At 43.2% G+C, this 27,984-nt stretch overlaps 1 protein-coding gene across 1 annotated transcript; it reads right to left on the bottom strand.

Annotated features, from left to right (window-relative positions):
* Positions 1-51: 51 nt before the first annotated feature.
* Positions 52-21,574, bottom strand: TVP23A (trans-golgi network vesicle protein 23 homolog A). Its single transcript, XM_083153358.1, has 7 exons — positions 21,484-21,574; positions 19,215-19,294; positions 15,344-15,488; positions 8,825-8,914; positions 6,285-6,413; positions 5,173-5,301; positions 52-193 (listed from the first exon to the last, which is right to left on the bottom strand). Exons 1-7 carry the CDS (start codon positions 21,490-21,492, stop codon positions 185-187), a joined length of 591 nt encoding a protein of 196 aa, XP_083009484.1. The 5' UTR covers positions 21,493-21,574; the 3' UTR covers positions 52-184.
* Between the last annotated feature and the right edge of the window lie 6,410 nt (positions 21,575-27,984).

The raw sequence follows: 27,984 nt of genomic DNA, 5'->3' as shown, positions 1-27,984 counted from the left end.
TCATTTAATCATTTTACCTTCAGCCAAGGAATAATAGACATTACTCAGGAGTCTTGTTTAGAAAACTTGCCGTTTAATAATTACGAGATTAACTGTTAGATGACTAACAAATATAAGGCACTAGCATTTCTATTATCTTCTGTCCTTTGAATAACTCGGTGACAGAGGTTGCTGTGCTCATCTTTCACAGGGTCTGGAGAAAAAGAGAAAGGTAGCGCCAAGTTAAAGATTAGGTTCACTACATTTTTTTATGACACTTTTTTAACAGGTGTGGATTTAAGGATAGACCGTTCATAGACAGACACTCAATGGTCACAGGCAATAGGTCTACTCTACAGGGTCAAAAAGTTTATAGTTACATGGTCAACATGGACTTACATTGACCGGTTCAGATGAGACGACACCACTGATGCTGGCACGCAGGTAACGGGAAATCATGCCATATAACGCAGTGTGTACGGCCGCACAATATATCTTATCATCAGTCTACAGGTTGGCCGGGCTACATGTCATCCTGATGTGGATCTAGCATGAGACTCAAATAAAACTTGACCAAACTCACAAGTCTCTTCATAAGTTGGTCATACACCTATACGATTTTAGGATGGATTGGGCCAAGTATTGATGGTACTGGAGAATAGAGTTTAGTTCCCAATTTATTTCCACATAAATTATGCGGAAGATGGAGCCCACTAGTGACATTATTATTGAACCTATATAGGTAGATAAAGATGTCTGGCTTCTACTCCCAGTGCTCATTGTATAGAATGCTTTTGCAATTGGTACCATGTTCAATACTTGTGTAGTTTCACTGCGGCACTTCCCAGCGGATCGTATGCAAATTGTTTGCAAATCGCATGTGATATTTGCATACAATTCGATCTGCGATGCGATTTAGCACACCCCCACTATCCACATCAGCCCGAAGAGTGGCGAGTGCAGTACGCGTCGTCCCAACCTGTTCATACCCCCACTATCCACGTCGGTGTGGAGTTGATATTATAAAGTGTGGCGAGTGCAGCGAGCCCGAAGTGTGATGATTGGATGCGGAATACACGTCATGTAATGCATGTCCCCTCGCGGGGCTTGCCTGCTTTGGACTCGTTTTCCATGTCCTCTCGCCACGTTTCGGGTTCGGTGGTTCGCTCGCCACACTTTATAATATCAACTCCACGCCGATGTGAAGAGTGGGGGTATGAACAGGACGCGAACCGTGTCCCCTCACAGGGCTCGCTGCGCTTGCCACGCTTAGGGGTGATGTGAATAGTGGGGGTTAAATAGCATTGCGTATCAAATCGTATGCAAATCGCATGCAATATTTGCCTACGATTTGCATACGATGTGATCTGCAGGGCAGTGCCGCCGTGAAACTACACAAGTACCCCATGTTCTCATTATCTTGTATACTACACTCTTCCCCATTTTCCTTTTGTATCCTGTTCACCTCCAAGTTTTTCCCTTCCATTGATACATTTTCAATCAACAGAGGTTTAAAAATAAAAACAAATGAAGAAAAACACTTTATGGAGCAATGTTTGCAGATGGAGGATTTGGAAGAGGTGATGGCATACTAGAGCTAGAATACCAAGCAGTTAAAAAGCTGGAAAGAATTCCTGTTCAGGGGCCTTCCTTACCGAGGAGGAGCACAATGGAAAAAATGTGCCAGCTGAAGATGCCATAGATTTAGTTGGCACTAAAGAGGGGTTTGTGCGGTAGTTTTCACCTCCATACAGCTAGATTTCCATCAATGTGGAAAAACTGTAATAGAGGTGTACATTGGGTCCCCGACAATCACCAGCATTACAGACTAGAGAACACACTACCTATCTAGAGAGGTCTGAAGTAAAAGCTATGAGAAACCTTGGATGGGGCTCCCTTGAGGCATGGGGGTGCTGGATGGGTTCCCGACAGTCGGGATCCCGACAGTCATTTACCTGACATCGGCATCCCGACTGTCAAAACACCGGCAGCCGGGTGACCGACGGCCACCCGCTATTTTCCCTCGTGGGGGTCCACGACCCCCATAGAGGGAGAATAGAATAGGTGGCTCGCGTAGCGAGCCACCGTGCCCGCAGCGTGGCGAGCGCAGCGAGCCCGCAAGGGGCTTTTTTGCACTCGCCATGCTGTCTGACTCCGGGCAGTCGGGATCCCAACGTCGGGATAATGACTGTCGGGATCCCGACTGTCGGAGTCCCATACCATACCCGAGGCATGGAACTAATGTGAAGGAACCAGTCACACCAACCCTGACTAAATATATGGGAATTATGTTACATAAGCAGATATTTCCTCTACATGGATGCTAAGTGGCAAACGTTTATTCAGAAAGTGTAAACAATATGTTCCTGGTGCTTCCAATAACTGGCAACAAATACAGCTCTTAATTAAAATAATGCCCCGCCCAGATAGTCATGGTTTTTGCTCCTTCATAATCCACACTTTGGTAAATATACCCCATGACAGTGCAAAACCATGTTGCATTGCAGGAGGGGCAGATGTGCAGAGATTTAGATGTGGGTGAGGTGTGTTTATACTGAAATCTAAATTGCAGTGTAAAAATAGAGCAGTCAGTATTTATCCTGCACAGAAACAAAATAACTTATCCGAATCTAACTCTTTCTCTGCACGTTACATCAGCCCCACCTGCAGTGCAGCATGGGTTTGCCCAGTTGTGTGCTTTTTGCTATGCTAACCAAGCTTAAGTAGGCCCAATGTACAGTAATACACAAGCATACCACATCCAGATGAACGGTCAGTCCATCCAGTACCAGTAATAATGTACTACCAAGCAACACATTAAAAAATGGCAGCCACAGTAAGGACAATTCCCCCCACCCCCCACCCTCCCATACTCACTATTATATAAGTTATATATGGAAGCTATAACAAGCATTATTTAATGTGACACTTGCTCTGTGTTCTAACAATCCACACCTTACAGCAGGGATGGGGAACCTTCGGCCCTCCAGCTGTTGATGAACTGCACATCCCAGCATGCCCTGCAACAGTTTTCATATTTGGCCATACTAAAACTGTTGCAGGACATGCTTGGATGTGTAGTTCAACAACATCTGGAGGGCCGAAGGTTCCCCATCCCTGCCTTACAGTATACCTCTACTGTGCATAGTAAGCATAAACAGACCCGATGACTTCCCCTACTCACAGCCTGCAGCTCCATCTAGTGGTCACAATCTTCAAAATACTGAATGCAAACCAATCTAAGAAGTAATAAGTGGAGACAAACCGTTTTGATTGAGGATATCTACATTTTTTGGAGCGTTTTGCCCTGCCCAAGCTTTTCTAGGAAACAATTCCTATTACTTGGATAATAGAATGGAAATGATACAATATCTTCACGCTGCAGAGTCTGACATTATCATATTAGGAAGTTTTACATTTCCAAGAGGAAACAAACTTTGCTCCAAGGGTGAAAGTCACATAGCTAAAACACATTAAACATAACTTGGACACCAGCCAGTGGCTGTGACTTATAAAACATTCTCTGGCCTTGTGTACAATAAATGTCCTATGCATTTGTTGCCAAGAACAAACTTCTATTCTTTCATTTTACTCATTAGTTTGCATATAGTTTTTGGGGAGTTATATTTTCAAGGCACTGCAAGCCTGGATAGGTAAGAACATAAAAGGAAAGCCACACTTCTTTTGAAAAGTATTTTAGTTATTTGATAGTTTTAAAAGTCAATTAATATTTTCTAATTTAGTGATGAACTAAACAAAATGGTGACTTCAATCAACTCAACATACAGGTACACACTAGTCGATGGGCAAACAATGCAATGTTGTCAAATATTTCCCTTGAACGCCCATATAAAGGATATAGTGCACACACAATCGGGAGTCATTCAGGTGTGTTTGAATTTGCTATCACTTCTTTGTAGCAGTAGGCGTCTATTACAAGCAGGTGCTTTATGTTGCAGTAGTGATCCCAGCTGCATCAGTGGACACAAAATTGGATCTTTCTCCCACCACCAGGTGGTTTGCAGCAGCCCTTCGCACAGGCCAGTAAATCTCCAGCCTATGACGGAGATCCCTAACTTCCCTCCCCCTAAAAGGCAGCTCCGTTTTTCCCGAACTAAGACCGCTACTGCAAATGATCTTTTCATAAAACCCCTAATTACAAATTAAACCGATTTCCACTTTGTTTCTTACTTTAAAGGAGCATACACACTGTGCAATATTTGGCTTACAGATTTGGCTATATAGTCAAAAACATAAAAAGTTATCCAAAATCGCACAGTGTTTGTACTGCTAGCGATAACGATGTACGGCAGTCTAAAAATAGACTGTGCAGGCAAAGCTTTTCTGACTCTGCCGGATACAGTGTATTTGGCTATAGCCCAAATAGCACATAGGATCCGATTCAGACCCATTCAGAGGATTGCTAATTTGCAGCCCATCCAAACATCGATAAACCGCACATGCACAGAGTCCCCTTGCGCTCAGACAGTGCGAAGGTTATCTTTCATTGGCCATAAGCTGGGTAGCTGACAGATGGTGGAGCGTTCTGTGGTGGACACCCCCTGTGTTTCATGAGTGTGCCCATAGAATCTTGTCCATATCCAGCTGATTACCTCTGCGGCACCGTCGGCAGAGGTTACCTTTCATCAGCGACCATCTCTGGTCGCTGATGAAGCGGAGAAACTGAGCAATATATGGCTGAGCAATATATCTCCCCCGGGCTTGGCTGGCTAAGGGGTGCGTATGACGGGCCAGTGTTAACCTGCTCGATGGTTTCCGAACACATGCAGCCCAGTGAGCAGGTCTGAACAGACCCATAGTCAAAATTGCAAGTGCACGTACTTCAAGGGGAGATTACATTGTCAAAATCGGGTCTATTCTAATATCAACTGCACTAAATGGTCTCTGAACAGATAAAGACCCTTATTGGCGTTTGCACAGGGGAACAATGTTTTACTAGTGCGCATGTGCACAAGCTGGGTGCAAACTGGCATGGTGAACTGCTAGCGAGGGGACGCGCCCATGAGAACGTCCAGCATTTCATGGGTGTTCCCATGCAATCGCTGGGTGTTCCCATGGAAATCATTCAGTGACGCGGCTGGCAGCTTACATCACCGGGTGTCAGCTGCCCACCCTGTTCCCATACCAGAATAAGGTCCAAAGTGGCATAAGACAGCTGCATAAAATTCTCACCCGCTGGAATAGCTGCTGGGACAGGAACCTTGAAGCTGTCTTCCCAACATTCTGTTGGCCTCCGATTTTACAATGGATGTAGCCGTAAAGATTTGCAGACTGAAGGGAAATCCCAGCAATCACTAGGGCCTGTATCCATCAACAGATGAAGAGTTGAATCAGAAGCAGAATTAGCATTCAGGTAATTACTAACAAAGTGTCAATGAGTAGGTACCTGTAGCAACCATGCATCATCTAGCACCAATGTACCAAAAGTTACTAAATTGGTTATTACTGGATGCTGCAGGTTCACACTGTATTAGTAATTATCCCTTTAGAGGGACTGCATACAAGGTCCTGTTGAAAATAGAATTGTTGATCACTTATCGTTAAATCCTTTTATCCTGTAGCTTTAACTCTAACCTCCTACCCAGCAAAAAAAATGTGAAATGTTTGAGTTTTATTGTGACTCTTTCAACAGCTGTTCAAACCCAAATGTATGACTTCATGGCCCTTATTCATATCTGATCGCAGTACACATTTGTTCTCAAAATGAGCAAAACCATGTGTAATGCAGCCAGTATTTACCCGGCACAGAAACAAAATAACTCACACATGTTACATCTGCCCCACCTGCAGTGCACATGGTTTTGCTCATTTTGAGGAAAAAATTTGTACTGCGATCAGATCTGAATAAGGGCCTATATATATATATATATATATATATATATATATATATATATATATATATATATATATATATATTAGGGCCAGATTACAGATAGTCGCTTACAAATAAACTAGGCTAACATGAGGGTCTCTAAATGTACATGCTCCATGAGGCATGCTGGGGTTGCAGGAGGAGAAGCACAGAATTTAAAGCTATAGTACTTTAAGTGCAAACTCTAGCCCAAACTGCAATCCCATGGTCCAGTGTCACTCGGCCATACTGCAAGAGAAACTTAATTAAGTTTAATAGATAAACTCATATGCCAGTAAAACTGATCCAGCCTCATTTTTCCCCAGTACACCCCACCACACCCCACAATAATTGGTAATGTTATATAGACTGACCACCCACCTACAGAATGAGTTCCAACCATATTCTATTCTGCAGGGATGCTGTAACTTACCAGCCATTTTAACTTCAAAGAAAACAATGTGCTGAAGAAGAATATTGTCCAGATCATGGGGCAGATAATTAAACCCAACCAGAAGATTCGAGCTTCAACCTCTGTGGATGTGGAATTATTTGGCAAAACCTGAAATATATTGTGCAACAGTTTATGTCTAGTAATATTGACCATGGGGTTTCCAAACTTTCTTAAATCATGTACAGCAGGGTTGCCGACTTTCAAATTCTCTTCTCCGGGAGAAGCCCGGAGAGGAGACTTTCATTACATGTTCGGGGGCGGGGCTTGACTGTGACGTCATTAAGCCCCGCCCCCATTGCGGGAAATCACTGATCTCCATGGAGGGGACGGGGCTAAAATGACACGAGTGTGTCATTTTACCTCCGCCCCCTCCTCTGAGACCCGCGGATTGCGGCATTTAAATGCCGCGATCGGGGGCTCAGTGGGGGTCAACCTGATTCCGGGAGGGTTGCCCACCCTTCCGGGGGGCCGGGAGGGGGACCGGATTTTCGGGAGACTCCCGGTAATTCCGGGAGGGTCGGCAACCCTGATCTAGAGTATCAGTATTGTTTTTATGGCACCCATACAATAAAAAAATTGGGTACTTGTTTCCTAGCACGGCGCCTGTGATTTTGATTGTATCCATCGGGTCCTAAAAAATCGCATCCATCGCATGCAACCAAATCACATGCGACGCGATCGATGAAATTTTTACATCGGAACCAATGTAAAATGGTCCCTGAGACCCGATTTTACATTGGGCCCAATGTTAAATGCCCCCCAGACCCCAATTATTATTGTATACCCACCCTAATGGGTCAAAGGCCCTCCCCATTGTTAACGCCACCCCACGATGAACGCCAACCCGAAGCGTGGTGAATGGCGGCGGTACGCGTCCTTCGACCTTTTCATACCCCCACTATCCACATCGGCGTGGAGTTGATTTCATATAGTGTGGCGAGCCACCGAGCCCGAAGCGTAGCTGCGCTCGCCACACTATATAAAATCAACTCCACGTCGACATGGATAGTGGGGGTAGGAAAAGGTCGGAGGACGCGTACCGCCGCCCCTCGAGGGCTCGCTGCGCTTACCACGCTTCGGGTTGGAGTTCATAATGGGGGGGGCATTTCACATGTAAAATACCCATAAGTGTGGGTATACAATGAAAAATCGGGTCCATTGGCCCATTTAACATTGTTCCCTATGTAAAATCGCATCCATCGCATTGGTCGCATCGCATGCCTTAACTTAAGGCATGCGATGGACGCTATTTTTTAATTGTCGGGGAAAAGGCTAAAAATAGCTCTGAAATCGCGTCCATCGCATACCTTAAGTTAAGGTATACGATCGCCTGCGACGGGCGCCGTGCTAGGAAACAAGTACCAAAAATTGTATGGATGAATTTGAAAAAAAAAAAAACTGTTAAGTAAATGGCGCCTACCTGTCATCCTTAGGATTTATTAAATGGTGATGTACAGATGTGATTCTGATTGTTCACATGATTTATGATTGGCAGCCACTAGCACTGTTTTTTCCTGTCACTTTGACCATAAATAATTAGATTTGGTCCTGGACAACCAACCTGAGAAACCCCTGCAAGAGCCTTGCGGCACCCCAGGGTGCCTAGGCACACAGCTTGGGAACCACTGGTCTACTGCATGCTCCGCCGGTAGAGAGGATCACGGCCTCTGTTCATGCACCATTAATTCCGTAACATTCCTGCTAGTGCTCTCGCCTTCACTGACTCCCTACTAAGCCTGGTGCAACTATCATCACTTAAGAACACCAATGTAAATGCCTCTCTGCTAAGTTTATAAGGAAGAGCAGGATTTGCCAATAAAATCCATATTTTTATTCATAGATTAATCTTCCTATTCAAATGCAGTTACCTCTAAGTAAGGACTGCATGGTTTATAATAGATGCATTTAGCCCGTACAGCGGAGGAATCCGTCTTTTGCTTTATTTATATACATATACAGCTTTTATGTGAACTCACATTATTATGACTATTGGCCCTGATTCTGGTTGACTCACAAAGCAGCAAAATTTTGCTGCTTTGCGAGCCAACTAACGCAGCCTGCCGGGCGTGCGAATGCCCGCCCCCCGCTAGTCACCGATTCTCCCCGCAGGCCTGGAAATGGATGTCTTGCATAAACATCCATTCACAGGCTTGCGTGGGTGGTCGAAATCAGTCGCCGCCCCTTGACTGATTTCTGAAGCGCTCGCTAATCTACTGTAAATCACTCCCTGGTGCCTTAGATTAGCGGTGCCCTGTCAGGGCGGGCAGCTGACATCCAGTGATGTCAGCCTTCCACCCCGGGAAGGCAGGGGGCTGCCCCAGTTCGCTTCGGGACGCCCAGCATTTTCCTGGGCACACACACAGTGTTTTTGTGGCTACGACCAGGAACCCGACCCACCTCCTGCACCCCCCACCCCCTGCTTCGAGCTCCACGAAGACTAAGCAAGTCTCCGAGGATGCCTGCAGATCTTAAATATGGAATGTGTGTAGGTGATATTAAGCATACATTAATAACCGCACCTTTTTGGCTTCAAAGATCCAATGACTTTTCCCATCTTCATCAATCTGATTCCACCAGCGTAGACCAACCAGAAGCCTCCCAGTGACGTTCTGAGAGGAGGAACCACATAATTGTTAAATATGCTTTTAGAATGAATCCTTGCAGCTTTTATAATTGAAGAAGCGAGTGGATGAAGGTGTTTTCAGTTTTCTGAAAAATTGGTGTGTTTTTTTAATGGATCAAGGTATCATCCTATATAATATAAGACTAATGCTGCTCCTCACCTCTATGCAGTGAATTCATGCATTTTGAATAATGTTGGCCACCAGATGGCACACAACAGAGATCCACTATGAAGACCTCTTTGGTGCACCTGCAGCAATAGTGTACGAGGACACATCTGTACCGCTATTGTTAAATTCCCCTTATGGAAATCATTTAAAGAATGCACTGTAATTTTTTTTGTGTGGGTTTTGTTCCCCATGGGGCATCTTCTTGAATGTAAATAGGATGGGCCTTTATTACTTCAGGGAAAAAGTTTCAATCATATAGTTAAAAACAGTCAATAAACATGAGCTGTAGGGACAATGAACACTGCAGGTTATTTCAAGTTTAATATACAGATATTACCAGATGGAATGGAAATCTTACTTCCTTTCTATCCAACTGCTGCAGATTATTTCATTACATTTATGTTGCTAGGGGGATTGACCTTGTTAAAAGTGCTCTCTGCAGACCAATGAAAGTATTATGTTGCACAAACTAAAGTCTGTCCAAGAATCACACATTTACAGAACCAGAGGTAAGAAATATTTTAATATTGGATATCACTTGGAATGAGCTACTTCAGTTCCAGTAATCTGTTTTACATCCAGTATGATCAATTGTGGACACATTCCTCAGGATCACACTTACAAGTGGACAGGTGAAAGCTGTGTGCGCAGGAGGACTAAACCTTTTACTAGGGAGTAAAGGCCCATACACACTGGGCGATTTTGAGCTGAAAGCCGCTCAAACTTGGTGTTTTGAGTGGCTTTCAGTTTAAAGCTGCCCACAGTGTGTACGGCCTGGCGGTGATGCGCGCTCCCGCATCATCGCTGGGAAAGCCGTTCATCTGCTAACCAGCAGATGAGTGGCTTAGCAAAGCCATCCTGACAGCGCCGGGCAGGGGGAAAGCTGAGCGGCTTTCACCCCTGTGATGACAGCGGTCTTCGCTGTCCATACACACTGGGCAAAATCACCCAGTGTGTATGGACCTTAAAGGGTATATTTACTAAGCAGCATCTTGTATCTGTTTAAGAACAACATTTGAACAGCAATGCCGCTAAAAGCAAAACATACCACTTCGTAGTATTGCTGTATTAAGGGGCCAATGCAGACCCATCCGTTTGGGTCCATATTCAGCCCCTTCTCCGATGGTGGGGGGTTTGGCATGCGCATTTATGCTCAGGAGGGGGGGGGGGGGCAGACACGGGGCTGGAGCAGGGGAACGCAAGTGTTTTATGGGCATCCCCATGAAAACGCTGGGTGTTCCCTTGGGAACGCAGGCAGGCCCTGCGCGGGGTGTGCGGCTGACCTCACATGACATCAACACCAGGACACTTTTCAGTGATCTCCGATGGTAATAAAAGTCGGTTCTGAGTGACTTTTCTTACCAAAGGGGAGAAAAATCATTCAATGGTCAGCGACCGTCTGAAGAATTCTCTCGCCTTTGGCCACATGTGAGGGGATGTGTTCTCCTACACATCCTCTTGCACGGCAGAGTATACTCAGCCTAGAGAACAGGTCTGAATCAGGCCCAAAATTTCAGGCATTAACATAGCGAGAAGTGGCAGCCTTCAAAAGTCTCTGCTTACCCTCAGGAGCCTGCTAGGGTGGTGTAGAGGGATGTACTACCTGTCTGTATTACACGTCTGTATTACACGCTGCTTCTGTTTGAAAGGGTATGTTTATTGAGTAATGCACGTTTTTAAAAACAATGTCCTCCATCTAGTAGTACTACAGAAAAGACATGAATAGCTATATGGAGAGGGGTTTACACCTTGCGGTGTCACTTTGCGCTAACTATATACCTTTGATGCTGGATTAGGTCCTGAATTTGTATTCAATACTGTATAGATTAATCTACAATGAAAGTCAAAACACTCTAGTCTGATAGTAAAAAAAGGGATAATTTTATTCCATTATGACATACATGAACAATCAATACTGTCTACCAATTACCAATGGTAATTCTACCAATAAGAATTCAATGTTTAAATAGACTATAAAAAACGGTTCACCATTTAAAAGAAAAGAAATTGATTTCACTTGCATGTATTGTCTCTCTAAAAACTCATGTATATTTCCTATTACCGGTAAACACAGACAATAGGGTGGGTGTGGGAGAGGGAGAGAGACTCACAAGGGGTAATGCCCTTTTGGAAGGGATAATGGGCCGGGAGGTGGGCGGAAGTACGGCTAAGAACAGCGAGTGAAGCCAACCAGAGAAACGGGCGGAAGTGATAATGCTTCCCGGCCCAGCAACCTTGGCGCAGCAGCCAATAAAGAAGCACCAGCAAATTAACCCCACCCACCCCCAGAGGGTAAAAGGAGGAACGGGGAAGCCTTCCAGATATTGCAAGCATCCTGATGAAGCCAGTCACCTGGCGAAACTAGTTGTCGCACAGCAGTAACCTGGACCCGCTGATCACCCCTCTGGTTAAGAGGGCACCGACGGGAGTCTGCCGGCAGACGCTTCCACGTCACCCCCCCCCTGGAAACAAGGTATCTAGTCCATAGAGGCTCCAGCATCAAAGACTGCAATTATACCTATACCCAGGGGCGGATCCAGGATAAAATGACAGGGGGGGCACCATGATAAAAGAGGGTTTAGGTGGGGGAGGGGCGGTGTTAGTAGGGGCGGTTCTCCGACCCCTTGCCTGTTTACATCCTGCTATCTAACCACCACCCACTCGCTTGCACCTCTTGTAATCTGTCTGTCTCCCCTTCCTACTAGATTGTAAGCTCCTCCGAGTAGGGCCCTCTTCCCTCCTGTTGTCAAAGCCCTCTTCTCTTCACATGTCACTCACAGCTCTCCTATACTCCAACACTCAGTGACCATCTTTGTCTGCATACTCATCTCCATCATTGGCCTCAAGCCTCTAGTTGTATGTTGATTGAGTCCTCACTACTTATATCCAAGCTGTAATGTGTATTGAACTGTGGCGCTCTTTATTTGTACTGTATTCTTGTTATTTATTCAATGTTATGCCAAGCTTTGTCTCCCTGTATTGTTCCTTTGTACGGCGCTGCGAAACACTTGTGGCGCCTTATAAATAAAATTATAATAATAATAATAATTAGTAATGCCAGTGTACATGCAAAGAGAGTGGCAGAGAGAGGGTGGGAATGTGATTAAAAATAGGCCCTGGCATTTAAAGTACGCAGGCTCACCATGGCGACAAAAGTGAAGGATGTAGTTGTGCGCGCGCCGAAGGCGCGCTCCGGAAAAGGGGGTGTGGCCACTCAACAAGGGGCATGTCCTTGAGTGTAGTGTACAACACTATATACAACTTCTACACATTATGCAACAAAATACTAGACCCCACTATACTTGCCCCTACACATGATGCCAAATGGAATGAGCCAAAATTCACATAATGCCACATGGATTGAGCCAAAATTCACATAATGCCACACGGATTGAGCCAAAATTCACATAATAACACATGGATTGAGCCAAAATTCACATAATGCCACACGGATTGAGCCAAAATTCACATAATAACACATGGATTGAGCCAAAATTCACATAATAACACATGGATTGAGCCAAAATTCACATAATGCCACATGGATTGTGTCAAAATTCACATAATGCCACACAGATTGAGCCAAATTCAAAAAATGCCACACAGATTGAGCCAAAATTCACATAATGCCACTAGGATTAAGCCAAAATTCACATAATGCCACACGCATTGAGCCAGAATTCACATAATGCCACACAGATTAAGCCAAAATTCTCAATACGCTTCATAAACAGGGATGTTGTCCATCAAAGGCGCGCATTAAACATTTACACCATAATGTCCATTACATGTTAAGTTACACGCCATTATGTCCATTATGTATTATGCCAAACACCATAATGCCTATTAAAAATTATGCTACATAAGTGCTGCTTATCTACATGCTCATTGCCAAGGGTTCCATGCTCATTGCCAGAGGTTCTATGCTCGTTGCCATGTGGGATTACATGCTCATTGCCAAGGGAGAATACATGTTCGCGGTAAATGGGGGACAGCCACCGCCAGGCAGAAGTGATAGCCACTGATAGTGGCAGAGCCTGGCTGTATTCAGAGCACTGCAGGTCCCGGCTATTTTAAATAATACCCCTTTCACACCAGAAAATGCATTCCCAGGTTGGCCCCCTTTACACCAGCCTAGTCCCTGCATTTTCTGGTGTGAGGGGGAGAGAAAACCACCCCTCCCCCTCTTTAACCAGTTATCTCATTTAACCGGCTATATCTTCAGATCCAACTGACCCATTTACATGACACAAGTATCATATTGATTTGAGTGGGCTTTGAATGATTTTGGTCCAGTGAAACTGAAACGTTTGGTTCCAGAGTAATCTGCCATCAAAGAACATAATCAGCCATGAAATTACATTTCAAAAATAAAAAAATTGGTTTACATGCAATATCTCTGGAACCGATTGACCGATATGGACCAGACTGGTATCATTTTGAAGGCCCAGCGATTTGGAATTGAATGTAATCAACCACAAGCTTCTGCGATGCCAGGGAGCGAACTGGCAGCCGTCGGAACTAGGTGGGGGTTGGAATTGCCGGGTCCCATATTATCCTATGGGGAAAAAACGTTATAGCTTTGCCAGGCGATATCTTTGGTTCCCGGGGGGCTAGAGGCACGTGCCCAGGTGCCCCCCCCCCCCCTGAATCCGCCACTGCCTATACCTAACCCCGGAAGCACGGGACATTATCCCTTCCAAAAGGGCATCACCCCTTGTGAGTCTCTCTCCCTCTCCCACAACAGGTTCATTGATAAGAAAGGTGCTTCAACACAGCTGATGGCAGTCATACATTAAAGAGGGAAGTGCAGAAGCAGAGCAATGTGTCCCTCCTGGAGAGGGTCATGTTGGGAGGTATGCACTAAATATATGAGGACACAACTATACTTCACACTTGAACAGGGGTGTTCATAAGCTGTAACGAGCAGTGCCCTCTCTCCTCATGTGCTTTTCTAAGAATACATCTCTGCCACTGTTATAATTGCATCAGTGTCCGCTGCTGCAACTCTTTTATTTACCACTAGCTGGAGTATCCGGCGTTGCCCAGGATTTTAAGAATGTTTTTTTACAATTTAAATATTAAACACAGTATAAATAAAATATTATATGAAAATAATTTCTGAAGTAATATTGGCAACAAACAAAGTTTGTTTACATACAACCTTGATTGCGAAGCGTAATTTGGTATAGTCAGAGAGCTGAAAATGCTAAAAAAAGCCTGCTAAAGCTCTTTTGATAATAAACAATAAGATCATGACAAAAACGTTACAATACAAAATGCTCGCTCCTAGGCCCTACCCATATGCCAGTGGTGTAACTATAGCACCGCAGCCCCCACGGTCGCGGGGGGGGCGTTGTGCATGTGGGGGCGCCGGGGGGCTGCGGTGCTATAGTAATGCCCCCGCCCCCCATCCCCCGCAGGCTTACCTATCTGCACGTCCCAGCTTCAATCAATTCTATGGAGACGGACCATGATAAAATGGCCGCCCCATAAAGCAGACAGTTCTCTGAAACTGTCTGCGGTATGGGGGCGGCCATTTTATCGTGGTCCATCTGCATAGAATTATTAATTGAAGCCAGGAATTATTAATTGGGGGGGGGGTGGCACCGGGCACCGGCGGCCGGGGTGGGGAGGCCGGCGGGGAGAAGGGGGGGAGGCGCCCACCCATTAACGTCGGGGGGGCACCCCATACCAGGCTACGCCACTGCCATATGCCGTGAGGCCAGGGCCAGTGCGAGGCATGTAGACGCCCTAGGCAAAGCTACACTATACTGCCCATGTTTACATTAATTATTTTTTTGCCTCGGCTGTGTTTTTATAAACTTCTATGTAAAATTTCACGATCTCTGCTTGTAAACTGTGGATTTGTATAGAAAGACAAAAGGACAAATTTTCGCTTTTATATATTAGATGTACTTGTATTTGTAGTGTAAATCACAATTTTCTTTTTTTTTTTTTGCTCATCTATGTGTTGTCGGGCGCTGCGGAACACTTGTGGCGCCATATAAATAAACACTAATAATAATAATTAGGGGGCGGCCAACCATGTTTTTTTGAATGTATACAATTTTTTATTTTTTTTATATATGCATTGTTTTAGATACAGAACAATACACCACCAATTAACATTCATATTAGTTTGGTTAAAGGAAAATCCATATTAGTTCCTAAATGCAGGCCAGAGGCAGAAACTGTTAATGGAATACATGTAGTAGGTATAACGGGTATATGACAGGACCTTACCTTGACAGACCAAAAGTCAAAGGACAGAAGGAGCAGGATAGTGACAAAACACGTGACAAAGCTTTTGCTGAACCAGTCACAGAACAAATAAGCGACAATAGCACCAATTCGAAAAAATAGGTGGAAAAATGTGGCCAGCGGATGCCTATGGAAACAATGAGAACCTCAGAGGCAGGCATAGGCATTATAGGAACATTTGCTAATAACACATATAGGGGGGAAAGTAAATGTTAAATGGCCACCCACAAATGCATTCCCCCTGTCACCTTACATGGGATGGTATGCACTTGTTTTGGCGCCTACTGTTTTATCACATTGATCAGCGCAAAAGTTCTAAACACATAGTTGTAGAATGGTCTTGACTTGATCAAACATAGTGCCTAATACAGACTTGGGGCCTGATTCATAGTTACATAGTCACATAGTAGGTAAGGCTGAAAAAAGCCTTGCGTCCATCTAGTTCAACCTGGTATAGATATCCATTGCTGATTTGGTAGGTTCTGATATTTTACAGACAGATTATATTTCTTATTTGTACCCATGGATGTTTTTATCCAGTAAATGTTTGTCCAACTTTGCCTTGAACGCATTTAATGAGCCAGCTGTTACCACCTCTCTGGGAAGAGAGTTCCAGAGTTTGACTGTTCTGACTGTAAAAAAGTTCTTTCTACTAGCTGAATGAAATCTTTTTTTCTTCTGATCTATACTCATGCCCTCGTGTCCTAGATTCCTTTCTAGTAGAAAAAGAGGGTGTGTGACAGTTCCTTATATTGGCCCTTGATATACTTGTACATGTTGAGCATGTCCCCCCTTAAACGTCCCTTTTCCAATGTAAATAGTCCCAAATTGCTTAATCTCTCCCCATAGCTTAAATTCTCCATTCCCCTAATAAGCTTTGTTGCTCGCGTTTGGATTTTTTCTAATTCTATGATGTCCTTTTTATAGTGTGGGGCCCAGAATTGCACTCCGTACTCGAGGTTAGGTCTCACCAATGCTTTATACAGTGGCATAATTACCCTTGAGTCCCTAGTTTCCATTCCCCTCTTAATACATGCCAGAATTTTGTTGGCCTTTTTTGTAGCTACATTACAATTGGCACTACATCCCAGTTTGCTGTCTATTTGGACTCCTAGATCCTTTTCAAGTATGGAATTACCCAGTTCCTCTCCTCTAAGGTTGTAACTTGCACACTGGTTGTGTCTCCCAAGGTGCATAACCTTACATTTATCTACATTGAACCTCTTCTTCCATTTTTTTGCCCACTCATCTAGAATTGCAAGATCATTTTGAATCATGGTGACATCTTCTGATGATTTGATGACTTTGCTAAGTTTTGTATCGTCTGCAAAGATGGATACATTGCTGAGTAACCCTATCCCAATATCGTTAATAAAAATGTTAAACAGAATGGGGCCCAAAACCGAACCCTGGGGCACTCCACTTAGTACCGGTCTCGTATCTGATACGGCACCATTCACAACCACTCTTTGTTCTCTATTACATAGCCAATTCCCTACCGATCTGCAGATATTTTCACCCAATCCTAGGTTCTCCATTTTATTAATCAATCTCTTGTGTGGGACAGTATCAAATGCTTTAGCGAAATCTGGGAAAATCACATCTACAGCATTTCCATTATCGAGGTTTTTGCTAACCTCTTCATAGAACCCTAGTAGATTAGTTTGGCATGAACGATTTTTCACGAACCCATGTTGGTTAGTACTGAGTAGACGGTGATGGTCTAAATATTCCTGGATACCATCCCTTAAAAATCCTTCAAATAGTTTACCCACAATTGATGTTAAACTATCGGGTCTGTAATTAGCGGGATCGTCCTTTTTTCCTTTTTTGAATATTTGCACTACCTCTGCTATTCTCCAATCTTTTGGTACTATACCTGACGATAGTGACTTGCTAAAGATATAATGTAGGGGGGTAGCTAGTTCATCCCTTAATTCCATTAATACCCTCGGATGAATCCCATCTGGCCCTGGTGATTTATTTGTTTTGAGTTTGCTTAGCCTCAGTACTATTTCCTTCGGCGTGAAATCCACAATGAGATCTGGCTTATTTGTCCCATTTGTGGTAAATGTTCGTTCCACAGTCTGCTCTCCCTTAGTAAATACTGATGAGAAGAACTCATTTAACAGTTTTGCTTTTCCCTTGTCCTCAGTAACACTTTTTCCACTAGTATCAGTTAGTGGGCCTATGTTTTCCTTAATTAAATGTTTACTATTTATGTATTTAAAAAACTTCTTTGGGTTGGTTTTGCTTTCCGTGGCTATGCACTCTTCATATAATATTTTAGCTCCTTTAGTTGCCCCTTTACAAGTTTTGTTTGATTCTTTGTATTTTGCGAACGCCTCCTCAATCAAGTTATTTTTATAGAATTTAAATCCACTTGTTTCAGACCTGCGAAGTTGCAGTGGCCTGTGATCTGCTAATAGATTGCTGAGACGCAAATCCAGTCACACTCACTCACCAGTAAATGATTTCCCTGGTGTGTGCAAGTGTGCGTAACTGCGACAGGTACAGGCTGATCGAAGCCAGAGCTGACGTCACACACCCTCCCTGGGCACGCCTGCGTTTTTCCCAACATTTACAGAAAATAGCCATTTACCACCCACAAACGGCAACTTCCTTTCAATGAAACTGCAGTCGAATTGCGAAAAAATAATTTTTGCCGCTGTTTGGCATCGCACATGTGCAGTTACTCGATAATTGATTGGCTTGCGAATTCGCACAACAGCGATCAGGTATGAATACATACCTCCCAATAAGACCCTCTCCTGGACTTTCCTCTTAATGTATAATTACCCTCATCTGTGCTGAACAGGGTAATTGATAGGAAAGGTGCTTTAACACAGGTGATGGCAATCATACCCTAATAGGGAGGACCAGGAACAGAGCAATGTGTCCCTCCTGGAGAGGGCCATGTTGGGAGGTATGTGAATAACCCCCTTGATCGCAAAGCACATTTGCTCTCAAATAGACAAAACCATGCTGCACTGCAGGTGGGGCTGATGTAACAAGTGCAGAGTTAGATTTGGGTGTGGTGTGCTTAAACTGAAATGTAAATTGCAGTGTAAAAATAAAGCAGCCAGTATTTACCCTGCACAGAAAAAAAATAACTCACCCAAATGTAACTCTCTCTACATGTTACATTTTCCCCACTTGCAGTGCAGCATAGATTTGTCCATTAGAGAAAACAAAATGTTCTTTGCCATCTAGTCTACCTTATACTTGCCTCACTGACCCTCTCCATGTGGGAGGAAATGCTCTGGTCCTGGACTTCCCTGGTAATGTGTGATTGCCATCACCTGTGGGGAGCTAGGTAATTGATAAGAAAGGTGTTTCACCACAGGTGATGGCAATCATACATCACCAGGGAAGTCCAGGAACAGAGCATTTTTTCCCTCATGGAGAGGGTCAGGTAGGCAAGTATGCCACATATTCTCTGTAAAGCGCTGCGAAATATGTGCGTGCAATATAAATACCAGGTAATAAAAAATAAATTAATATATAGATATAGTAAAAGGATCCTTATGTTAGGTTATAGTATGGTTGCCTACCTGACCCTCTCCATGAGGGAGTAATGCTCTGTTCCTGGACTTCCCTGGTAATGTATGATTGCCATCACCTGTGGTGAAACACCTTTCCTAACAATTACCTAGCTCCCCACAGGTGATGGCAATCATACATTACCAGGGAAGTCCGGGAACAGAGCATTTTCTCCCTGAAGGAGAGGGTCAGATATGCAACCATGGTTTATAGTAGGAATTAATTTTGGTTGGTGTGCCCCAAGTTGTTATCTTTAACCGAGGCTCTCTATAAATGGAGGACCTCAATTATTCCAGAGTATGTGTCACACCTGATTTGTGCTTTTCTTAACACCAAATCTTCTTCATTCCCTAAATCCAGGGACACATCCTCCGTATCATCTACAGCAACCTGGAAATAAAAACTGGAAGATAAGAAAGCTGCACAATTCTCAATTGTTAAGAAAATAATAACAGATTTATGCAACTGTAGAAACAAATTGTTACAAACAATCAGAAACTGCTGTCACTGTATGATTAGTGATAATTGTATCATCTATATATATGTCTAGTGTCTGAGAGTCTCCAAAACACTGCCATCTGCTGCCAGAGAGTGAAACTACATCTCTTTCTCACACATACACAAACACAGAAGGTAGCAGACTAGCTTTCGAAGCTTTTGCCTCAAGCGGGCTAACTAGTATTACATAAAAAAAAACAATTCATTACTGTGCTGATTTTTAACAGTATTGCATTGGTTGACTGAAGCTCCACTTAAGGGGTGTTCAGACGGTGCAATTGCGATTCAATCCAGATAGGATTGGGATCCAATCAAAATCAATTCGGGATCCAATCAAATGGCAAGCAAAACGCATTAGATTTGGACTATATTGTACAAAGCTGTACTTTATATTATTGCCGACACCATATTTTTTCTATTCAATTCCGATGCCGTTGCCGGGCCGCGTATCGGTATCAAATCAGCATCGAATGTTGCTGAAAACCATTCGATTTTGATTCAATTTCTCTTATACTGTATAAGTAAAATGGAATAGAAAAATAGGCCAAATAGATCCATGTGTATGGGGCATTATTGTTGTTAAATGCACTATGCATTATTGATGTTCCACTGTCCCACACATGGGCTGTATTGTCCCGCGGTGGATTGGGGGTGGAGGAAGAGTTGGGAAGTCTCCCTGAGTTGTCAGGTATGTAAATGGTATAGGCTCAGTAAAAGGAATACAGGAATAAACACAAATTAAGCTCAGTGAAAGGCATTACTATTACATTTTATTTATAAGCTGCCATAAGTGGTTTGCAGCGCCGTACAGAGGGCATACATGAGAACAATCAAACTGGTCAGCACAAATCTGTAAATCAGACTGCATGCAGTAATAAATGCCACAAGATCAGTAAAAGGCATACAGAAATAAATACTATAGGCGTAATGAAATGGATCCGGCTAATTAATCGTCAGTAATTAGGATGACAGTCAATAGGTCTACATAAAAAGGTTAACAGGCTTTAGATCACCATTGATAAAAGGCCGACAAGAAAATGGTCAACACATTTAAAGGTTGACATGAGTTTTTCATATATTTTTTTTAACTGACTTGTTCCAATCCAAGTGGGTGTAGAGTTAGATTATAATAGTGCATGGTAATAAATGCAATAGACTCAGTAAAAGGGGTGTGGTATGGTATAGCTCCCAATATCTAGGCCAACATTTGACCCTAAATCGCTCAGTGCATACACACTGAGTGATTGTCGCAGTCTAAGCGATTATCCCGGGGTAGATGGCTTTCCATAGCAGGACGCTATCAAAAGCCGTCCACCCCATCGCTCATCTGCTGGTCATACCAGCAGATGAGCGGCAATGATGCGGGAGCGTGCATCAGCGCTCATCGCCAAGCTTTACGCACTGGATGGCTTATAAGCTGAAATGGCAAAACTGAGCTGCATTCAGCTCAGAATCACCCAGTGTGTATGGGCCTTACCAGTAATACATCCTATAAGCTCAGTGACAGGCATACAGCATAGGCTCAGTGACAGGCATATAGTAATACATGCTTTAAGTGACAGGCATACAGTAGTAAATGGTACAGGTGCAGAGACAGGCATACAGTAATACATACAATAGGCTCAGTAACAGGCATACAGTAATACATGCTATGGCTCAGTGACAGGCATAGAGTAATACATGCTATAAGTGGCAGGCATACAGTAGTAAATGGTATAGGTGCAGAGACAGACATACAGTAATACATACAATAGGCTCAGTAACAGGCATACAATAATACATGCTAGTGCTACAGTATAGGCTCAGTGACAGGCATATAGTAATACATGCTAATAAGTGGCAGGCATACAGTAGTAAATGGTATAGGTGCAGAGACAGGCATACAATAATACATGCTATAAGCTCAGTGACAGGCATACAGTAATACATGCTATGGCTCAGTGACAGGCATATATTAAGTATAACTACAAATGACTGCGTGTCAGTGCTGTGCAGCCTTTCTCACAGGACATCGTCCTGCAGATGGGGCCTGTGCCAGGTGCTGGCAGGGAGAGAGGGACAATGAGAGTTATTACTGGTACCTGCTTCATCGTCCTGGATGTAGGTCTCCAGCTGCTGCTCAGTCATTGGCAGACCCCTCCTGCAGCTATCCTGTTGCCAGGCAATTATGGGCGGGACTCTGTTGCTATCATAAGTGTTCTGTTATTGGAGGAGTGACGTAACCCGGCATATGATTGGTCCAGTAAATCATCATTGTCACTCATGTGCATACCAGAGGTTGCTATGAAGTAGGTGCAGCCATATTATTTAAGGGCTACAATACATTGCTGCTATGAGGAATAGTTTGTAAAAAAATTTTTAAAAGACATAAACTTCACAAGGCTGAAGGTGGCTTTTTATTCGGCCAGCATCTTATTCAAAACATTTAGTTTTGCAAGGGTTAAAATGGGCCACATATTTAACTGAAAACAACAGGGGGGGTCATTAGCATATGACCCACTTGTAATTTGGGCATGAAATCTGCTGGCAAAGTGGGTATATACACCATATATAACCATTTTAAACAAGTAGCTGCAGTTTTGGAAGGGTTAACTAGTCTTGGGCCACAAATTTCACACACAAAATCCACAGAGAGGGGCCAATTAAATATGACCCACTTGTATTTTGCCTGGCACAACACTGGTTTGGGCATGAAATATGCTAGCAAAGTGGGCACATGAAGGGTTAAATTTGAACCCATGTAGCATATAAGAATTTGCACGTAGAATGCTCTCATTTTCAGTAGACTGTTTCTCTATAGCTACATTTCAAGGTTACAGAATAATAAGTCTGTGTGTCTTATCACTTCCTCACTGAGCTTCTACTTTTAACCCCCCCTTTGGAATTGCTATGCAGTGTGTTCATGCTTAAACTCCTCTATAATCGAAAACCCCCCTTGTTACTCATTTTCTTTGTGTATGATATTTTGTATGCCCTCCTTCCCTTCCCCCCTGTTGAATTTGCCCTGCAGACCAACAGACCAATCAGAATGTAACACATACATATTGTATACTCCCATGTATTATGCTTTTAACTAGCTGCCTTTGTGATATTAAACAGAATGTTTCTTGACTCGCCACCGTGTGTTTGGTGTGTAGGGTTAATTTACATTCTCACTGGTACCTAAGGGGCCACCAGGTCGAGGGGCTACACATTTATCCTTACAATTTGGGGGCCAGTCCGGGGTCCAGACGATCGTCCCCTGATCGGTAAGATAGAGAATTACTTGTCTGTCTTTTTCCGCTAAGGGATTGCGACCATCTACTGGATCTGAACTCACTCCGTGTTCCGGGAACACGTGACAAGGTAATATTTAAGTCCGGGACTTAATATTACGTAATTGTATGTAAGGAAATTTATGACGCCATAAATGTATCAGGGATACAAGGACCAGCGGTCCATGTCATAAAAAAAGGACCTGGGGTCCACGTAAAGGTAATTCAAGTCCGGGACTTGAGATTACGAAACAGGTATCCGGGATACCGCAATTGAACCAGGGGTTCACAGAGAAAGCCTCCTCGATCTGATCGCCTAAATTTATGTATGTACATGTTTGTCTGTTAATGTTGCAACTGTGTATTTGTTTAAACACTCAGTACACGGGTGGTAAGTGTACGTACGCTGAAGTGTTCTGTCTGCCTTACTGTATGTTTTGTATTAAGAATACTCAGTGAACGGGTGGTAAGTGTACGCCACTGAGTGTTATTTTTGTTTAAAGTGATTCTAAGTAGATTTGCAAATTGATTTTGCTACTGAATGTTATTGCTGTTTAAAGTGATCCTAAGTAGATTTGCAAAGTGATTTGGCTACTGAATGTAATTTTGTTTAAAGTAATTTTAAGTACAATTGCGACTTGACTTGTGACAGATATTATTGTGACCATATTGACTGACATACTGTTATATTATGGGATTATATTAGAGTAAAGAAACAGAATATTCCCCGCTTTTACCAGGAGAGACATGTAAAGAATATGTTGCCCGTGTCTCCCCCACAAATTACTATTTCATTAACCCTTGAGTAGACAATTTAGCGGGATAGATAGGATAATTAAAAAAATTGTCCCAAAACAATAATAACACCAATAGGATGTATAATATATTTAAAGAAAGCATGCAAAGGACGCAGCTTTACCCAAGGAGATATGAGACTCATTGTTAATGATATAATTGACCATTACAATAAATGAGACTGGAAAAAAGTTCCACTTATCAGTGTACCCTCAGTCACACAAACAACTGTAGGTTACCCACTTAATAGACAAGAAGGCATAGATGCTATGTGGGATCAACTTGCTGCACATATGAATGAAGTGTTTAAAGCACGCTCATCTCTCCCCATAGCTGTAAGTTGTAAACAGAAATAGTGACAAATTTCTGGAAAAGATTCAAGAAGTGCGGGACCGAGGAAGCAGGTCTGCCGCTTCTGCATAATGATAATTTACTTGTTTCCACTTTCATTAATAATCTGCTGCCGATGTATAGCCTCGCTGTGAAGCAGAATGTTTCAACTTAAACCTCTGATACAGTGAAGGATTTTGAAAAAAAACATTTGTATAAAAAGGAAGCAGCAGATTGTTTTGAAGTTAAAAGAAACACTGTCACACCACCACATACCCCGTTCACACGCTTCCAAAATCAAAACAATCCTAGGAGACAGAATAAATCATTCCGTTCTCCTAGAGACAGGCTACCTCAGAGGGCTCCTGCGGGACCCCCACCCAACAGGCAGACAAGCTGCTATAATTGTAAAAGGGATAGCCATTAGGCTAGAGACTGTCCGTTCCCTTCAAACAAACCCCGACAGGTCAGTAACCCCATGCAGCCCAGCCAACCCAGACCTAGAGACAACCCCAGATTTCAGATTGACTGGCAGGGACTGACCTTAAAGGGCCATGACATAGGAAAACATGAATTTACTGTAATACCTGACTGCCCAATCAATTTGCTAGGCAGAGATCTTCTCTCTGTGCTGGAAATCACAATCAGTCCACCAGAAGCAGGAAAGGGAATCGATGTTTCATCACCACACTTGCTCATGACTGACAGTTCTGACCCAAACACAGAATTAGACACTGTAAATCCTCAGATATGGTCAACAGGACCTCAGAGCAATAAACCAATTAATTGTTCCCATTGCACCCATTGTACCTGATATAAACTCACTCATCTCAGCCATCCCTGTAGATGCCGCCTACTTCTCAGTAACCGATTTGAAAAATATATTTTTTAGCATATCTGTGGACACCCAGACACAACTGTTATTTGCATTTTCTTTTGAGGCCAGCAGTTAACATGATGCAGGCTGCCACAGGAGTATATTGACTCCCCTGTTGTGTACAGCATCGTGCTCCAAGCCACATTAACCCCCTGGCACCCCCCCTATGGTTCAGTCCTGCTACAGTATGCAGATGATCTGCTTATCTGTAGTTCAACAAAGGAGGCATGCCGAGAGGATGGTATATCACTGTTAAACTGGCTCTGTGAATGTGGGCACAAAGTGTCAAAAAGCAAAAATGCAATGGTGCAAAAAGAATGTTGATTATTTAGGTTTTGTCTTGACAAAAGGGGAAAGGAAAGTCAGCCCACAACGCATACAGTCTGTACTGGGTCTGGTCCGCCCAAACACTATTATTGCAGACAGTGGATTTCTGACTGTTCCTACTATGATAACATTTTGAGACAAGCCACACTCAATGACAAACCTAAACAGATACAATGGTCACAAGAAATGTTAAATGCATATGAAAGCCTTAAAAATGTATGTTGATGAAAAGTCCGGCATTGACCCTCCCAAACTATGTTCAACCATTTCATTTATATGCAAGGGACAAAATGTAAAACCATGGCGGGTGTGCTGACAAAAAAATATGGAGGTAAGCTGCGCCCCGTGGCATTCTTTTCCAAAGTGATGCCGGTGTCGGTCCAAGGTATGCCTGCCTGTCTTCGGGCACTGGCGGCCTGTGCAATGGTAGCTGAGATGGCAACCACACTCATCCTAGGCTCACCCACTGTTCTCCATACCACACATAATGTAGTAGCATTACTTAAAGGGCTACACACACAACATGTCAGCCCAGCGTCTTAGTGGAGATGAGGTTCTGTTGCTAGGAAGCCCCTCACTCACCATTAAGTATGCAAACGCATCCTCAGGCCCCGCACCCATTCTAAATGCACTTTTAGGACTAAAGGGCTCCCAGGATGACATTCCTGACGATCATGACTGTTCTGCATCAATAGAGTCAGAGACCTCCCCTAGACTTGACATTTCCCCTGTACCAATACCAGGTTCTGACCATGTATTTGTGGATGGTTCTTGTAGTAGACCCAATGACTCGACATATCAGGCAGGCTACGCAGTGGTACGCCTCCCAAATGACATTTTAGAAGCGAGACCCATTCCATATCAATCAGCACAAGCTGCAGAACTCATAGCGCTCACAAGAGCTTGCCAAATGTAGAAAGATAAACCTGATCACTGAACTACAAAGCTCAGCATCACAAAAAAGACTTGGATGACTGGTTATTTCCAATATTGCAGAAAAATCCTATAACAGGATTGATCTGCAAAGAGGGGAGACCATGCATACCACAATCAAGCGCCCCATTGTTCATTGCTCACTATCATGGGGTAGGACTTTATAGCAAAAACACCACAGCTATGCTTTTAAACAAAGATTTTTACATCACAGATGCAAAAACAGTTGCACGCATACTAACACAAGAAATCATCCCTAGATGGGGATGCCCGCTCCAAATAGATAGTGACAAAGGCACTGCCTTTACAGCAAAAAATCACACAAGCTTTAGTGAAAGCACTTCAAATAGAGAGGAAATTTCACATTCCCTATCATTCTCAAAGTTCAGGGATAGTGGAGAAAATGAATAGGACTTTAAAAGGACAAACTTAGGAAAGCAACAGGAGGAATATTTAATAAATGGAAACAAACCCTCCCCATAGTCCTAGCAGAAATTAGAATGACCCCCCCAACAGACTCTGGGTTATTCACCCTTTGAAATTTTAATAGGAAGACCTTTCCCCCTCATCACCAGACTTAGTGAAATTGAACATGGTGTTATTTGTAAAAATCTTTCTAATCCACAGGAATCAACACATCCTTTCCAGGTCGGAGACAAGGTCGTTGTGAAGGTACTCCCTAGGAACAAAGGTCCAGGAGATTTCACCCACGGTCCAGAGACAGAGATCGTAGCAGTAACGAGGACGGCTGTCCTTACAGAAGAGAGTCCAGTGTGGATACACGCATCCAGGGTAAAGAGAATCCCGAGTAAAGTCCCGGATAGAGAACAGATCAAGGCGAGGTACTAATGGGGGCAGACAGCCCTAACCTCCTACATGATGGAGAAGAGGATCCATCTTCTGATGCCACAAGCCCTGAGCCACTTTCTGGCCTGGACCCTGATGATTTTGTTCGTCATTACTCCCTATATCCCTATGTATAAGACTGAAGTAGATATAACCCAAGATGGTGAACTACTAACCCTATGGTATAACTCATCTAACACTTATACTGATATATTGATGCAATAGGGGTCCCAAGAGGGGTCCCAGATGAATTCAGGGCCAGAGATCAAGTTGCGGCTGGCTTTGAATCCATCATACCCATAATCACCGCAAACAAGAATGTTGCTTGGATTAATTACATTTACTACAACCAGCAGAGATTTGTAAATGATACAAAAGACGCTTTAAAAGGCATTGCAGAACAATTAGAAGCCACATCACAAATGACATTTCAATATCGTATGGCTCTAGATATGATATTAGCAGAGAAAGGAGGAGCTTGTGTTTATATAGGGAAAGTTGAAGGATGTTGTACATATATCCCTGACAATACAGGCCCCAATGGTAAAGTTACTCTAGCTATTAAAAAAAAAACTGGAGGATTTATTAATAGAATTGAAGAAGAACTCAGGCATCGATAACCCATGGAGCCAATGGTTTGGATGGTTTGAAAAATGGTATAGAACAGGCCCTTGTTCAATTAGCAATCTATATATTGATTATTCTTACAATTATCTGTATTGTTGTTTTTTGTATTATACTATGTTGTAGAAAACTTGCTACCAAAGGTATTATGTATGAATCCATTGCCCCTGCACACGCAAATTCCCCTGAAGGTTACAAACAATATCTCGCTAAGCACAGAAATAAGGAATTTGGTAAGAAGAATCATATCATCTAAATTCATGATTCTAAGAGGGGATTGAAGGGTTAAATTTGAACCCATGTAGCATATAAGAATTTGCACGTAGAATGCTCTCATTTTCAGTAGACTGTTTCTCTATAGCTACATTTCAAGGTTACAGAATAATAAGTCTGTGTGTCTTATCACTTCCTCACTGAGCTTCTACTTTTAACCCCCCCTTTGGAATTGCTATGCAGTGTGTTCATGCTTAAACTCCTCTATAATCGAAAACCCCCCTTGTTACTCATTTTCTTTGTGTATGATATTTTGTATGCCCTCCTTCCCTTCCCCCCTGTTGAATTTGCCCTGCAGACCAACAGACCAATCAGAATGTAAC

This window comes from Crinia signifera, chromosome 7 (assembly GCF_055691185.1).
Source record: "Crinia signifera chromosome 7, ASM5569118v1, whole genome shotgun sequence".
NCBI lineage: Eukaryota > Metazoa > Chordata > Amphibia > Anura > Myobatrachidae > Crinia > Crinia signifera.
The sequence above is the reverse complement of the archived record's forward strand: the minus strand, read 5'-3'. Positions and strand labels throughout refer to the sequence as shown.

Coding starts and splice junctions, on each gene's coding strand:
- TVP23A (XM_083153358.1), bottom strand. Junction 15,489..19,214: donor TTAAGAAAAGCACAAATCAG/GTGTGACACATA, acceptor TTGTTTCCATAG/GCATCCGCTGGCCACATTTT. Junction 8,915..15,343: donor TTGACTTTTGGTCTGTCAAG/GTAAGGTCCTGT, acceptor TCCTCCTCTCAG/AACGTCACTGGGAGGCTTCT.